The sequence below is a fragment of the Pogonomyrmex barbatus genome, unplaced genomic scaffold (genome assembly GCF_055798465.1).
Source record: "Pogonomyrmex barbatus isolate J1 unplaced genomic scaffold, ASM5579846v1 scaffold9, whole genome shotgun sequence".
Taxonomy (NCBI): domain Eukaryota; kingdom Metazoa; phylum Arthropoda; class Insecta; order Hymenoptera; family Formicidae; genus Pogonomyrmex; species Pogonomyrmex barbatus.
The window spans coordinates 5,831,506-5,846,002 of NW_028297193.1; the positions used below are offsets into that span (position 1 = coordinate 5,831,506).

Here is a 14,497-nt window from a genome sequence, read left to right on the forward strand (position 1 = left end):
TAATGTAATCATCATAATTATTTTAGCAATGCTTATATTAACATTACGTGTTATATGATACAAGTTATATTTATACTCTAGTTGTATTAATATAATATAATACAATTAAATAACAGATATACGATTTTTAACAGAAAGACTTATAAGCACATCTCAAGATTATTTCATATAAAAATTTTTATCTTCTCTAAAATGTCATTACGTTCTTTCAAATTAAATTTCAAATTAATTTTAATACACACACATTAATCATATCATAAGGATATTTCTGATCTATTGGAATCTATCAGTTTGTCACTCAAATCCGAAATAAAACTCATGCGCAGTTATCTCTTGGGGAAAAGTAACCCCTTCGCAAGATGGCTCACACGGCGAGGGATACAACCCCCTGTAGGGGTAGATAGAGCATCCGGGTGCATCCACCAGAGAATAGCCAATTACCGGCGTATGTCGCATGCGTTTTTTCCGGGGCAATCTCGGGGCCCTATTGTGGCCGTCAAATTTAGTGGAATTATTTTGCGCGACCCCCTGCCGCCGCATCGCCATTAACGTGCAGTCGCATTAATCTTCGTCCAAAATCGACGTGCGTCGTCCGCGCGCGTGACACCGGCAATACATCAAATTTGCATTCGGAACCTGGAATCTCGTCGCGTTGTTGAAAACGCGGAAAGCCCTCGAGCGGACCAATTTGTCATTCGATCGAAAAACCGGTAAGAAAGATGTTAACATGCAAGGTCCGAAAAACGACACTAATTTCGCGGTCGACAAGGCCAAAAATTCCCGATCAATAACAAAGAACTCGACGAGAGAAAATATATTTGTCAAATGAGAATCGACTATATAGGTCGATATTACTTGAAATTCAAAATGATGATATATCTACATGGAAAGAAAACAGTTTCCTAATATCTAAAAATTTAGCCAGATACACTGAAAAGAAGACTTAATTTAAAAATTTACTTGTGAGAAATAAAGGTTTGTTTAAATCGAAAAGTTTAATCCGTGGCGAAATAAACTTTTTTACTCATGTATAGCAAATGACCCATCTTACACAGTTGGGAAAAATAGTTAAATATATTTCATCATAATCTTTTTTATAACCGATAAATGTCACAGAAAATGTCACGAGCTAACATTTACTTTTGAATATTTCGACTTTCTTTCTTAATAATACAAATCTCGAAATAATTTTCGTGAGTTGTCCAAACAATTATGTAAAATTAGCTTAAATTGAATGCTGGAATATAAAAAATTTCTGCAGTATTATCATTCTTAAGCATTCTGCATACTAATTTTGCCAAAATTTTCAGATATGTATCTACATTGAGAAAAAGATATTTAAAAATTTATTTGAGAAAAATGAAGTTTATTTAAATACAACGAAATAAAATTTCGTTATACTTATATGGTACATATAGCAAATGAATCATCTTACAATTAGAAAAATTAATCAAATATATTTTACATAAATATATATTTCATCATAGTTAAATTTTTTTATAACTTTATTTATTTATAACTGATTTATAAATATCGAAAAACATCATCATTAATATTTGCTTCTGAATATTTCGATTTATTTTTCTTAATGACAGATTTGGAAATAATTTTCTTGAGTTATCAAAATAATTATGTAAGACACTCACAAATTGGCTGCTGGAATATAAAAAATTTCTGCAGTATTATTAATATTTTTAAGCGTCTTACATACAAATTTTACTTAACAAAATTTTACTTTAACAAAATTATTTTCAGATTTGTATCTACCGAGTTTTTAGATACTTCAGCAAAACCGTTTTTTCCATGTAAAAGTATACAAAGAAAAAAGTATACAAACAATGAGCATACATAAATCACAAAATATGAAGTTGACGTAAGGTACTCTTTATAACATTTGATGTTTCATTTAACATAATTCTTTACTTCTTATTCCTTTTCCCTAGAGATTACGGTCGATATTACGAGCCGTGATGGAATTTCACAGAGTCGATCTTATTGGCAGGATAATCAAATGCGGTAGAAACTCGTTTATCGATAGCTCACTTATCGGAATGATATCGAGACTGAACGTCAATACTTTACAGATACCTTCCCTGATTCCACAAATATCTCCTCCTTCTCTCAGACGCTTCGCACACACATAAACCTCCACATTTTACGGATATTCCAGGATTTTACATATGTAACATTCGGTTTAATTGAATGTTTTAATTATGATGCTTAAAATATAACAAAGTCGAACGGTGCTGAAAACCTCATCACGTTCATCCAAATGCTTTACAAATGTCAATTATTTTTCACGCTCGAATAACGCAGGAAAACGCAATTGTATTTTCTTCTCTAAATAAAGCATCGCGCGTTCTTCCGCTTTTTTATTCTCCCCCGGGTGTCGGGGAAATGTGATTTTTTAACTAGAAAAATATGATGGCCGCGGTTTTTTATTAATAGAGACTCTCAACTTGTTTACCGCTCGTCAATGCTTGCATAACGCGCTTCATTCATCGTGAATATGAATATGGGGGAGGGACGGCGAGGCCCTTAAAAACCTGGGTGACCCAGTTCCCGGCGTTCCGGTCACAACGAACGGCAGCCTCCGTTAGCTAATCGAAATAGCGGGGTCATCCCGCCGATCGGGGTGCGCTGCTCCTCTCCTCAAGGACGTTTCCGTTCTTCCGCCCTGCGCTACCGCCCTACTTGCCCCTCGGGGGACCTGCGCTCGCGCGTGCGATATTGCATAATTCCCGGCATCCAGCGAATCTAATTTATTACTCAACCATCATCTCCGCTCGACGCTCGATCGACGATCACCGGTCAGATCGACGTAGCCTGGAATGAGGATGTCCCCCCTCTCCCCCCCCCCTCTCTCTCTCTCTCTCTCTCTCTCTCTCTCTCGCCCCCTTTTCTCCTTCTCTCCCCGTAATAAACGATCCCCTTCGTTATAAGGCAAACATTACGGTGCTTATCACGGTATGCTAACAGGTTCTACGTGATTCGAGAAATTGGCAGGTGAGATTGCATTTGAGAAGTTACATTTCACGTGCAGAACTCGTCAGAGTAAAAGGATACGAAGCACGGGTGATTAAGTTACTATAAGTAATTAGATTTGCGTAAGAGATTATTTATGATGCAATAAGGAATACCTTTCCCTTCGTAATCTCCTCGGAGAAAATTAGAATATTATTCAGAAATTATTGTTCGGAATGTGTAAGTCTATGGTATATGCTAAAGAGCATATGACGCAAAAACATCGGGAGTTTCAATAGTGGCGCTTGTACTCTTTCTAACATTGGCATAACAACGCCTGTATATACGCAATGTTGATCTTAGCAAATGAATCTCATTCACTCGGATAAAAGGTATTTGCTTGACCTTTACTGGGAATAGTAACGCGCCGGAAGCGATTCGGCTCGAATCGAGGTAGCACAATGCATTAATAAACCATGATAGCGAATTTGGGCTTTCTAATAGCGATGTTATCTGAGAGAGAGAGAGAGAGAGAGAGAGAGAGAGAGATGCAGAGAGAGATGCTCGCTTCGGATCGGATTTCGAGTCGCGCTTCGATTGTTTCACGCGCGGAATAGGAAAAGCCGCCAGAATCCGGTGACGCGATGGTTGAAAAACAGCAAGGCGGCAAGAGAGAGAGGGACACAAGGGGGAGCAGAAAAAGGGGGGCAAAAGGTAACGGGGTTAAGCACCCTACCTGTGGATCGTGACGCTCCGGGGCTCCGGGGAAGCCGCCGCGCGACCGCGACAGTCGGCCAGGGGCGTGGGGGCCTTGAAGAGGTCGCCGAACGACAGGTGATGACTGTAATCACGGCAGGCCCAGGTGTATCCTCCGCGTGTTTCGTCGCCGCCCTCCTTCGCAACCGAACGTTGTCGTCTACCGGCACTGCTGCCCCCTCCCCCGCCAACATCTCCGCCACCGCCGGTGTCAGTCGTAGCACCACCGCCGCCGCCGCCGCCACCCTCGGAGAGATGACGGGTCAAGGGTCGCCGCATGTCTCATTCAGATCACGCGACTGACTGAACTCAGCCGCCGACGCTGCGACCGGCTCGGCTCCACGCGCGACCAGCGCGAAGTCTGCCGTCGGTCGCCGCCGCCGCGATTCGCGCCGCCCGGGCGTCGCGTCGTATCACGTCGCGGCTCGCGGCGGAACGTCCAACGACCGCCCGTGTTCGCTTTGCGTACGCGCGCTCGCGTGTACGCGCACGCGCGAACCTCGATTCCCGCGAGAGCGTTGCAAGTGGAGCGCGTTCGCGATGTGCCTCTATCCGCGATATCGGCGGGGGGGGAAACTGTGGCGATCGCGATACCGAACGTCGAGAAAAAGAAAGAAGCTACGTGTGCATACGTGTGTGACCGACCATCTCCGCTCAACGGCCCACTTTGGCTACACTCGGCTAACGTCCGACTGTCGTCCCCCCCTCCCTCCGCCGCCACTGCGCCGTGATGGCACGCGCCTATCTTCACAGATAAGGCAGGTCGCGCGACGCGCCACGCAGTGGGCTGGTTTGAAATAATAATTCGTGATTGATGATTCAGAAATGATTTCAGCTAATTTCTAGCTAATTTTATAAAGCAAGCTATATGCATGAATCAGAAATCTATTTACAAATATCTCTGTTTATCGCGTCGTTAATTACTTGCTAAATATTTCTTATTAAATTTATTAATAGAAATTCTCTGTTTTATAAAGTAGTTGATTAATTATCACTCTTTTTGGAGTTTTTTAAAAATTATGATTTGTAAGAATTATTTAGAGAATATAATATGTGCATTGCAACTTTTTGTAAAAATAATATTTCTGAGACATAGATTAGCAATATTTCAATCAAATTGTAATAAATTTCGCATAATTATTTCCCTCTTTACCATCCATGACTTATTCTAATTACAATGTTTGCCTAGAGGGCGTTACTGCATAAGCAATTTCTCAAGCTATAAAAATTTTTGCGAAACCCGCAATCTTTTATTATTTCATTTCAGCATTTCTGTCATATAAATAAATTATATAGAAATAGATTTGTGATCTTTAAGCGCAACTTGAATTTTGAGATTTATATTTAATTCATGTTTAATTGAAAATTCATTATTAAATACGGTACATTGCGTCGGTAAAAACGCCACTATGCGACAGTTTCATCAGACAAACTCCGTGCGATCGTACTATTCACATTATTACACTACATATGGCGTATTCACCATAATTAATTAAAGATTAACTAAAGAGCGGTTAATTTAAACTTATGATAATAATTAAAATAACATAGAAAGAAATTAAAATTAATGCGGAATAACTGTTAATAAATTATATTTTAATTTCTATTTAATAATTTATAATTCATAAATATATGACTGTTTCATACTCGAACGCACATTTAACGAAACAAGCTGCTAAAAAACGTTGAAGGAGAAAAACAACGGACGCAGGCCGGGGCAGATTAAAGCAAATATTTAATTTATTTGTGAATCTGCGCAATCATAAAATATATTCATGTAACGATCAACGAGATATAACATCGATAGAGCTCGGCGCTGAACGTGACGAGACAATCAACGTGGTGTGGGGAGTGGATTCGGACGTAATTCGCGAACAACCTTAAAGGAAGTCGCGTGACTTCCTCGCGGTCTCTTTCGAGGGCACACCTTGTTAACCGGGTCTCATCATTTTTTCTCCTGTTCGTGACAAGAAGCACGATGCTTCGCGGGAGGGGGAGGGGGAAGAGAGGGAGGGAGAAAAAAAAACGATACGTCGCTCTCTCGTCGTTTGTACGTGTAATATATAAAAATAGAATTCACGGTGCGCAATGGGATACGCTGACGTCATCGGTCAGCAGCGGGGAAGAAGGGAGGACGAGAGGAGAAAAAATCAAGAGGGAAGGGATCGAAATCAAACTCGACGACTTCGCGGCAACGTCGCGACGCCGCGGTTTTTTTTTTTGTAACATTCGTAATCCGACTACGAGTCACACGCATCGTTGTGACAGAATCGCGCGCGAATCATGGACGCGCGTTCGTCCGGAATGAGCGAGCCCATCTCTCTCTAAAGCGACAAGTCGATCTCGTCGGGGCTCGCGCTACGTAAGGATCGATCGACGGATTGATCGACGGCTAAACGCGGCTGAATTCCGCGACTAACGTCGTCATCGTCACCTTTAAATCCGCCGGGATGTGTGACGAATCGTCCACGAGATTGTCTCCCCCGCGATCGAATCCTTCGCGATTCAATTCGAATCGCTACGTGTTTTTCCCACGTTTTTCACGTTTCGATCCATATGCACGAAGTTAGTCGCGGGACGCGCGCGCGCGCGCGTTTTAACTCTGCGTGTGCGACCGAGGCCGCGCCAACCCCTTCGCAGAAGGGAAGCGAACCGATTGATGTAATGACTGTTACATTAATTGCGCACGTCCGCATAATTCCCGTGAGTAAGGCAAGTTAACATTCTCACGCGAAACGGGAAAAACCGAACGGAATAATAACGCGGCTCTAACTCAATTGATGGTTCTAAATCAATTGATTAAGGGGATTAGTTAATTAAATTGAGATGCGGTCAAAAGCGAACGTGTCTTATAGAAAGAAAGAAAAAAAGAAAAATCATAAATTTCCCGTGTAAGGAAATGCAACGGGGAGGGGAATGGCGTCCTTTCGCGCCAGGGTGGCGATGTAGAGAACGCGGGCGCGACCCAGATTACATCTTAACGACATCTCTACGCGGCGAATCGCAACTCGGCGATTCGTCTTCGCGTAACGCACTATGATCGAGCTACGACATTGGCCGTGTCCCTACGTTAACGACTCGGCCTGCATAAATATATATTCATATGTATATATATTTTTTTTTTTGTAACTGTATATAACTCGCGACGCGAAAGGGGGACGAAACAGGATCGCCGTTTTCGCGCTACGCGCGTCTCCGCTGTGTTGTAATATTAATTATTTAATCTGAGATTGTTAAGGTATACGATTCTATCGACTCTCTCTCTCTTTCTCTCTCTTCCTTTTTAACTCTCCGTTTCTCGCTTCCTATTTCAGCGCGGTCCATGCTCGACGAGGTGGGCCTTAGCAGCCGACCTGGTGCAGCATCGACGCGAGCCGGAAGACGCGCATCCAGGCGAACATGCCGGTGGACGGCGAACGGCAGACGGGCGCCCGCGTCGACGACGACGTCGACGAGGCCTTGCGCTGCTCCTGCGTCGCGGACGGCGACGTCCGGCTGAGGGTGGCGTCCATGGACGCGGCGTCGCTGCTCTCCGACTTTCGCTGCTTCTGTTGCTGCTGCTGCTGCTGCGGCGAATACTTCATATCTGCGGTCATGCGAGAGGGAAAGTGAATATCGCGAGAGGAGGAATTACTCTCTGCTTCGTTGGAAGTAGAAGTGGAGAACGAGCGGTGATTACCACTAGAGCCATCGTTAACTACCATTGTCACTCTACTTGTGTACTTTAATTTTAACTAGAAGTAACAAGCGATCACATTTCTATTTTTTTTTTTTTTTTTTAATTATCTTTTATCTCTCTGTATTAAAACTACAATTTTGGAATCTTTTTCCAACATTTATCGATTACTCTCTGCTTGGTATTTCTTGTTGGAAGGAGAAATCTGTTGTTTTAGCTAATTTTTATACTTGGTGTTGCAACGGATGTATCGTTGCCGTTTTTCAAACAGGACAATTTCCGAAAACCATCAGTACACAGGCAATAAGATCATTTCCGTTATAGACTTGTTCAAAAAACAAAATAAGTTATAGAAGGATAGTTACGAAAATGTCTACATTCCTTTCTGCTGATAATCCGCGTAAAAACATTAGTCTAAAGTGTCCACTTGAATGTCAGCGACATGATTTCGGTGCGGGCAATTATTCCGGCGATAAATCTCCGTAATTGCAATTATTCCGCGATGAACCTCGACCGGAGACATGCGGATCCCTTTACGCAACAACCTTGACTATGTTTATCCGCGCTCATTTGGTCACGGTCGTTTCTGCGTTACGCTCGCGTTACGAAGGAAAAAAATAATTAAACAATTTCACATATCGTAAAATAGAAAAATGCATGTAAAATATACTCTCAAAAATATGTCATAATCTCAGCGATTTCTTTTGCCGTTTCAAATTTTACTTTGTCTACCTCGTGAAATTCTCACGATATTCCCATCAAATTTCCCATATCTCACGTATCTCACACATGAGGAAACAAAAGCGACGAGTTTCAACGTGTTGCCTCGTGTGTGTGTGTGTGTGTGTGTGTGTGTGTGTGTGTGTGTGTGTGTGTGTGTGTGTGTGTGTGTGTGTGCGTGCGTGCGTGCGTGTACGGTTGTTTCTTATACTCTTACGAAATCGCTGTTTCCAGGAGCACGATCGCTAGGTGGGCGTTTCGGATGGCGCACGCGCCTCTTTCGGCCAGCTGATTCCCTAGACCTACTTTTCGCCCCGATGATGCGGACTGACATCATATATACACGGCCGTGTCGCTCTTAAAGCCCGCGACAAAGGCCGCCTTTTTCTTCTTTCGTTTTCTCACGAAGCGAAATTACCACGTAACCACACAACCACAGAGCTCATCTCTACAAGAGTCTGTCACGAAAGTCTACCCGAAGTTTAACCGAGAATTCTCCTTTTTACACGTTGGAAATAGCCGGAGAGTCAAATTTAATTAAATTTTGCTCAACTTTGACTCAACTTGTTTATGGTAACTGTAAGCTGTACAACTCGTTTACGGGCGTGCTTGTCTGGATCGCTATGCGTTTTCTGTGAAGATTTTATCTATTTATCTTGTCTCCCTGTGTATAACCGGCAGTCGTCTGCATTACGTGATCGTGATGTCACACATCGCTAATAGCAGCAACAGAAAACTGCGCGCATTTTGCTGTAATTTAATTTTGTAATAGTTCGCAGCTTCAGGCAGCTGCAGCTGCAATTACAGTTCGATAATCCCTGAGAGATACCGACGATTTCTGTACTTCTTTCCTTCAGAACAGATATAAATAGGATAACCATACAAAGAGCGCGATTGAAACTTCCTGACTTTTATATATTAGGGTGATTTATTTAAACTGTTTTTTATACATCTGTCCTTAACGAGTTTTCCTCCCGGAAAACGGGGGAATGTATAAGCTTCATTTGCCATCATGATGCCCTTTTCTATCCATTGGATATTTGAGTCATTGGATCTAGCATAAAATCTAGTTCGCGAGTGATAACGCTAAGTACGAATTATTTTTGCTATGCTAATACGTAGTACCACCATAAGTTCCATATATTTATACGCGCGTATGCCGTATGCGTGTACATGCGTCGAGAGAGATACCGTGCCCTAAATCTTGGTCGTTGCTCGAAGCAACCGTCCTTAGATATCCACGCGCCAATTCACTGAATAGACTCTTACTTGGTACACGCGAATAACGAAGGTTACGGGCCATTGGCAGAGACGGAATACAAATCGGTAAACGGTACATGTATATATCTGCGTATATAAACGCACGGAAATATCATTTATGCGTTTATATAGAATCCGAGATGGTCGTTAGATCCTATCTGCCATTGTTGTACTTTATAGAAACGTGGAAATCGTTTTGTCTCAATTGTTTCAATTAATTAACGTGCGAGGTTTATGAAATAAGATAATATAAAATGTTATTTAATTGCAGTATTTAAAAAATAGACAAGCGAAATAAAAGAAATTTTCTTCCGCTTTCTTGGGTTTGGACAACTCGGACTAACTTGTCAATTATTACATGTAATCTTGAATATCTTGAGTATCGACACTTCTAAACATTAGATCTATTTTTCTATCTGATAAAGAATGGAAAAGCCTTCTTGGAGCACGAGCTTCGCTTCTCGAAGAGTCCAATCGCGTTTCGAATCGTCCACTCTGATTGGACGCGTGATTACGGTGTCGTGTTATATTATATTAATTCGCTGACAGCAAACTAGCCTGTCCGTGTGAATTATCGATTAATTTAATGCGACAGCTGATAAACTTGCCACGACAGCCGTGACGACCCGAGTAAATCGAAACATATATATAAAACTAAGACCTTAAGATCTTTGAAGAATCAAGCTTTTAAACGTGTCGCAAAGATATGTTGCTAGTTGTATCCACAAATACGATTAACGTTGTTTAAGAAAAAAAAAAAAAATATCAAAATGCTATCAAAGCAAAAGATTCTCATCATAAAATCAATTTCGTTTAGAGAAAATACAATGTTACAATCACCAAATATAATTATCGTTGTGTTTATCCTTAGCTAACGATGGCTTCAACGGGACAATAAATATGACAGTCGCAAATGTCAAAACCACGTTGAATCGATCCGTTAACCGTCGAGCGCAAATGTGGAAGCAAATGTGACCTGGCTTGACGACAGATATTCATTCCGATATTACGACATAATGACGCTACGACAAATAACGAATGAACAAATATAAAAAAAAAATATATATTCCGATGGAAGCATCTTCAATTTTAAAAACGTATCACAAGTAAGTAATCTCTCGCGAAAAGGCTACTGTATTGCTATATTAATTGTGCGCGTTTCTCGCCTTTAGATTTATCAGCTTCAAAATTAAATAAGTTTTTCAAGTTCCCAAAAGTCGCGAACCAACGGCGCGTTTCCTGCAAATCACTCACCCGATGGACTCGTGTTTGATCTTTATAGCCCGTCTGATCGAGCGAGGATGTTCGAGGAACCTTGGCTAGGTCGGCTCCTTGATTGGCGAACGCGGGGCTGATGAATCGGAGTGGTCCCGTGCGCGGCGTTTAGTGTTCTGCGGAACACGACGATGAGATACATCGGAACCGGGGGACAGGAGAGGACAGGAGAGGACAGGAGGGGAGGGGAGTGGAGGGGAAGAGAGGGGAGGGAGAGGGGGAGAGGGGGGGGAGTTCTTCTCCCCGTCGACACGATCGTTGAGACGGCGCACAGAGGCGAGGTGGTGGGGAGGGGAAGGGAGGGGAGGGAGCGGGGGGTGCCCGTCTTCGTGGTCGCGCACTCCGCAGCGCCGGCGCTGCATCGACCCGTCGGTCGGTGGTTCCTCGATGATGTACGAAAAAGACCAACGACAGACCCACGGCTGTCATACGCGAAAACGCGCGCCCCGTACCGCGGGCGGATTATTCGTTCCACCTGCTCGTCGAGAGAGAAGGCTTTTTCCAAAATTTGCCGTAGCTCCCTAAACGCTCGCCGACCCATCCGCATCTGAAGATGTAAAATTCCGCATTCCGCTAGAGTCACCGTTAAACGACGTCACCGTTAACGACGTCCGATTTCAGTATAATTTATTCACTTGAGAAAAAGATGCCGCCGTGCACCTTGCGCGAGAACTACATCCCTCGCTTACTTAGGACGATGGAAGGTCCTGAACTGGGTCACATTTTTTAGAATCCGCAAAGGAAAAACTTTAAAAACAAGGACATATCTGTAGGAATTTCCATGAATTTCTAATCTTCTAATTTCATTCGCATGATTCTACAGTTCTAACGATAACGAGGAAAATAGTTTTACAATGCAATTCTTGCAAAACGGCTCCTTTTAAGATTATGTCATTAAACGAAGAAGCCATAAAACCGTCACAAATCCCCTTTCTCGTTGCTTTATTTGCTTTGTGAGCGGTTACCTTTTATTTGCATAGTCGGATTATCTGTCTTGCGTGACTCGGAATGCGCAAAGTGCAATCGTACGCATTCCCGTGCGAGTCATTTAGATTAATCTTGGGATCACCAGCTGTGATCTACTAGACAATACTTTGACCGGTACCTTGAGCACTTGCCAAGGGTTATCTGATTTTTATCTCCATTATCTGACAGAGAGAAAACGCGCCCGCGCGACTAAAGTCCAGCGTGGTTGGGCGGCGCAAACATAAAAGTGTCCATTCTGATCGATATCTGCGTTTGTTCTTGGACTTCTTCCAATATACGGAAAACCATAACGCATGTGATTACCTATCAAACTCCGCGGTTGTATTAGCCACGCAAAATGTGGTTGGAATTCTTAGTCTAACGACATCGAAAACCAATGATGTAAATAGCCCAAACGATACATTCCATCAATATCACACGAACGTTGAAGTGTTGCTGCAATGCCGTTGAATTATTCTGTGTCATGTAATTTCTAATAAAAAAAATACCAAACATAAACAAATATAAACAAATATAAACAAATATAAACAGTGAGGACAGAAAAGTAGGTATCTAAGCGCATAAAATTTTAAGTATGCTATAGCATACTTGCTATAGCATAACTCCCTTCAAACTTAACTTTATCTTGAACTCTGCATTTCTCAAAGATAATCTTGTATAACATTAGCTTTCAAAATGTAGCCTTTAAAATTAGCTTTCAGTTAGTTTTTAAACAATAAAAAATTTTTCAATAATTTCTTAAAATTATCTTTTTAATGATTTTAATTTCCAAAGAGAGGAAAGGAGAAGAGAGAAACTTTTTGATAAAGCTGATTTTTTTTTTCAAATTATATATTAAAATGACAAATCATCAATTGAAAACGCAATTCAGTTTGATTAGCTTAACACGAACACGTGTTATCTCGCGGCAGAATCGTACGGTCGCGTTAGCAGAAATGCGATTATGATCCAGACGGCTTACAGTGTGTTTTATTCGTTATACAAACGTCGCTAATGCATAGAACAGCGAGGTACGTTTATCTGTGTGTGCTCTGCGGGAATAATATTTCATTGGAGATGTCGAGCGTTCTGTCGGGGATAAAAATAGTTTGAGTTACCCTTTGACGAACGCCACAACGTGGTTCCAGGTCAGCGAAACGCCCACAAAGGATAAAAAAAAAAGGATCATTCGTTATATGATTTTATATTCGCGTTATAAATATCAAAGAGAGAAAGACATTCTGACAAATCGCGAGATTTATGTAATTATTGTGGAAATATAAAATATGTCGATGTGAAAAAAAAAAAAGAAAACCCAGATGTAAATTCATGCGATTGAATATTAGGAAAAAAATGACAGACAAAGCAATTCTATATTTTAATCAGAAATGAAAATTTGTTTTATAAATAAAATAATAATATCAATAAAAAGTATAGAATTGTAGCAATATGCCGTTTTTTTCAATATATCTATTGAAAGTTACTTTCGTAAATAGACCTTAATTAAAAAAGAGAAATGAAAAGAAATAGAGTTTTTAAAAAGCCTTTTTATAAAGTTTTAAAAAAAGTTTCAAAGAAAATCTTTAAAAAGTAGCGACTATAATATTTATTAATAAAATTCATTCGCGGCACGTTAATGACCTAAGACTAATGGAGACGAAAATATTCTCTTTTAGCGTTAATTATAAGTTTAATTTGCATTTAATTGACCGTGAAGGATTCAATTTTTTACAACTGTTTTACACACACACACACACACACACACACACACACACACACACACAAATATAATGTATAAAATATATAAAATACTGTGTGTGTGTGTGTGTGCGCGCGCGCGCACGTGTGTGTGTGTGTAATGTAAAAGACGCAAGTCGGCATTGCAAAGATACAAATATAAACTTACCTGTCGGCGGCATACGAAAAGTATGGATGTTTCGGCGTAGATGGACTCTTGGGTGAGCCCGTCGTGTTAGTGATCGACGATGACGACTTTAACGACGATGACAGGGTCGAGATCCCGCTTTCCGATGTGCACGGTGATCGATTCTCTTCACCGCCGTAAGTTCCTGGTTGCCAAGAATATCTCGTCCTAGCGCGAGGACTACCGTGACTTGGACTTGATCCACGTGAATTAGATACGCTCTTTGGACTTTTAGGACTCTTAAGTGCATTAGAGCTGAAGACACGACCCAAACGCAGTCTCAAGCATGTTTTATCTCTGAATCTTGCAACAGAATCACTGTCGACGTCCGAAACGGCCTGATCGGACGATCCTGAATTGCTCATTATAATTCTTGGAGAACAACTCGTTAAAACGCGTAATTTAAATTTTTGTAGAAATATTAATTAAGTTAAAAATAAAATTCTTCCAGTAACTTGTAAGGAGTTAATTCTCTCGAGATGCGCGTACTAAAACTCGATATTGTCGAAGAACGTGTCATATAAGAATAAAAAAATAAAGAATTAAATAAAGAATTAAAAAATCATAACATCTACACTTAAAATTAATTTAAAATTAAAATTATCGCGAATATCGATGATAATCGAGATTGCTAGATTTCGTAATTATCATTTATATACTAAACTACTAAAATTTTCAAAAAATTCGCTTATATATGAGCGCGACACATTGCATCAGAACAAAGCACCAAGAACGACTGTAATAAAATTTCGCTAAAGGATCTGGTAAAACCCCAGACGAGTTGTAGACTTCCCGTCAGCATTACCACATTCTTCCTCTTCCGCTCTTATCAATCTTGGAAATTCTTCAATGTATGTATATAAGTATAAAAAAAGGAAGGTCTAATAATAGGATCAGGGAAATGTCAACGATAAAACGCTCAAAACGCTCCATATGTGGCTTGTCTAATCTAATCG

General features: G+C 41.0%; 3 protein-coding genes across 4 annotated transcripts in view; all 3 read right to left on the bottom strand.

Annotated features, from left to right (window-relative positions):
- LOC105433369 (rap1 GTPase-activating protein 1) overlaps window positions 1-5,297 on the bottom strand; it is a 104,858-nt gene extending 99,561 nt beyond the window's left edge. The window contains exon 1 of the mRNA XM_089084952.1: window positions 3,701-5,297. Within this exon, the coding sequence (XP_088941078.1) occupies window positions 3,701-3,999 (299 nt within the window). The 5' untranslated portion in view covers window positions 4,000-5,297. The remainder of the gene's footprint in view (window positions 1-3,700) is intronic.
- Window positions 5,298-5,442: 145 nt separating this feature from the next.
- On the bottom strand, window positions 5,443-10,787 carry LOC105433360 (uncharacterized). The gene is made up of 2 exons (XM_011648641.3): window positions 10,631-10,787; window positions 5,443-7,306 (listed from the first exon to the last, which is right to left on the bottom strand). The coding sequence occupies exon 2, from the start codon at window positions 7,302-7,304 to the stop codon at window positions 7,062-7,064; it is 243 nt and encodes an 80-aa protein (XP_011646943.1). The 5' UTR covers window positions 7,305-7,306; window positions 10,631-10,787; the 3' UTR covers window positions 5,443-7,061.
- Window positions 10,788-10,942: 155 nt separating this feature from the next.
- On the bottom strand, window positions 10,943-14,495 carry LOC148934556 (uncharacterized). Of its 2 annotated transcripts, none has more exons than XM_089085010.1 (2): window positions 13,524-14,495; window positions 10,943-12,706 (listed from the first exon to the last, which is right to left on the bottom strand). In XM_089085010.1, the coding sequence occupies exons 1-2, from the start codon at window positions 13,904-13,906 to the stop codon at window positions 12,655-12,657; spliced, it is 435 nt and encodes a 144-aa protein (XP_088941136.1). In that variant the 5' UTR covers window positions 13,907-14,495; the 3' UTR covers window positions 10,943-12,654. The 2 variants fall into 2 exon arrangements, with proteins under 2 accessions (XP_088941136.1, XP_088941135.1); XM_089085009.1 differs by having other exon boundaries at window positions 10,943-12,736.
- Between the last annotated feature and the right edge of the window lie 2 nt (window positions 14,496-14,497).

Bases quoted from the DNA above. Each gene is read 5' to 3' on its own strand.
- LOC105433360 (XM_011648641.3), bottom strand. From the start codon at position 7,304: ATGAAGTATTCGCCGCAGCAGCAGCAGCAGCAACAGAAGCAGCGAAAG.
- LOC148934556 (XM_089085009.1), bottom strand. From the start codon at position 13,906: ATGAGCAATTCAGGATCGTCCGATCAGGCCGTTTCGGACGTCGACAGT. The intron at 12,737-13,523 runs GTAAGTTTATAT...CGTTCGTCAAAG, and splicing joins TTTTCGTATGCCGCCGACAG to GGTAACTCAAACTATTTTTA.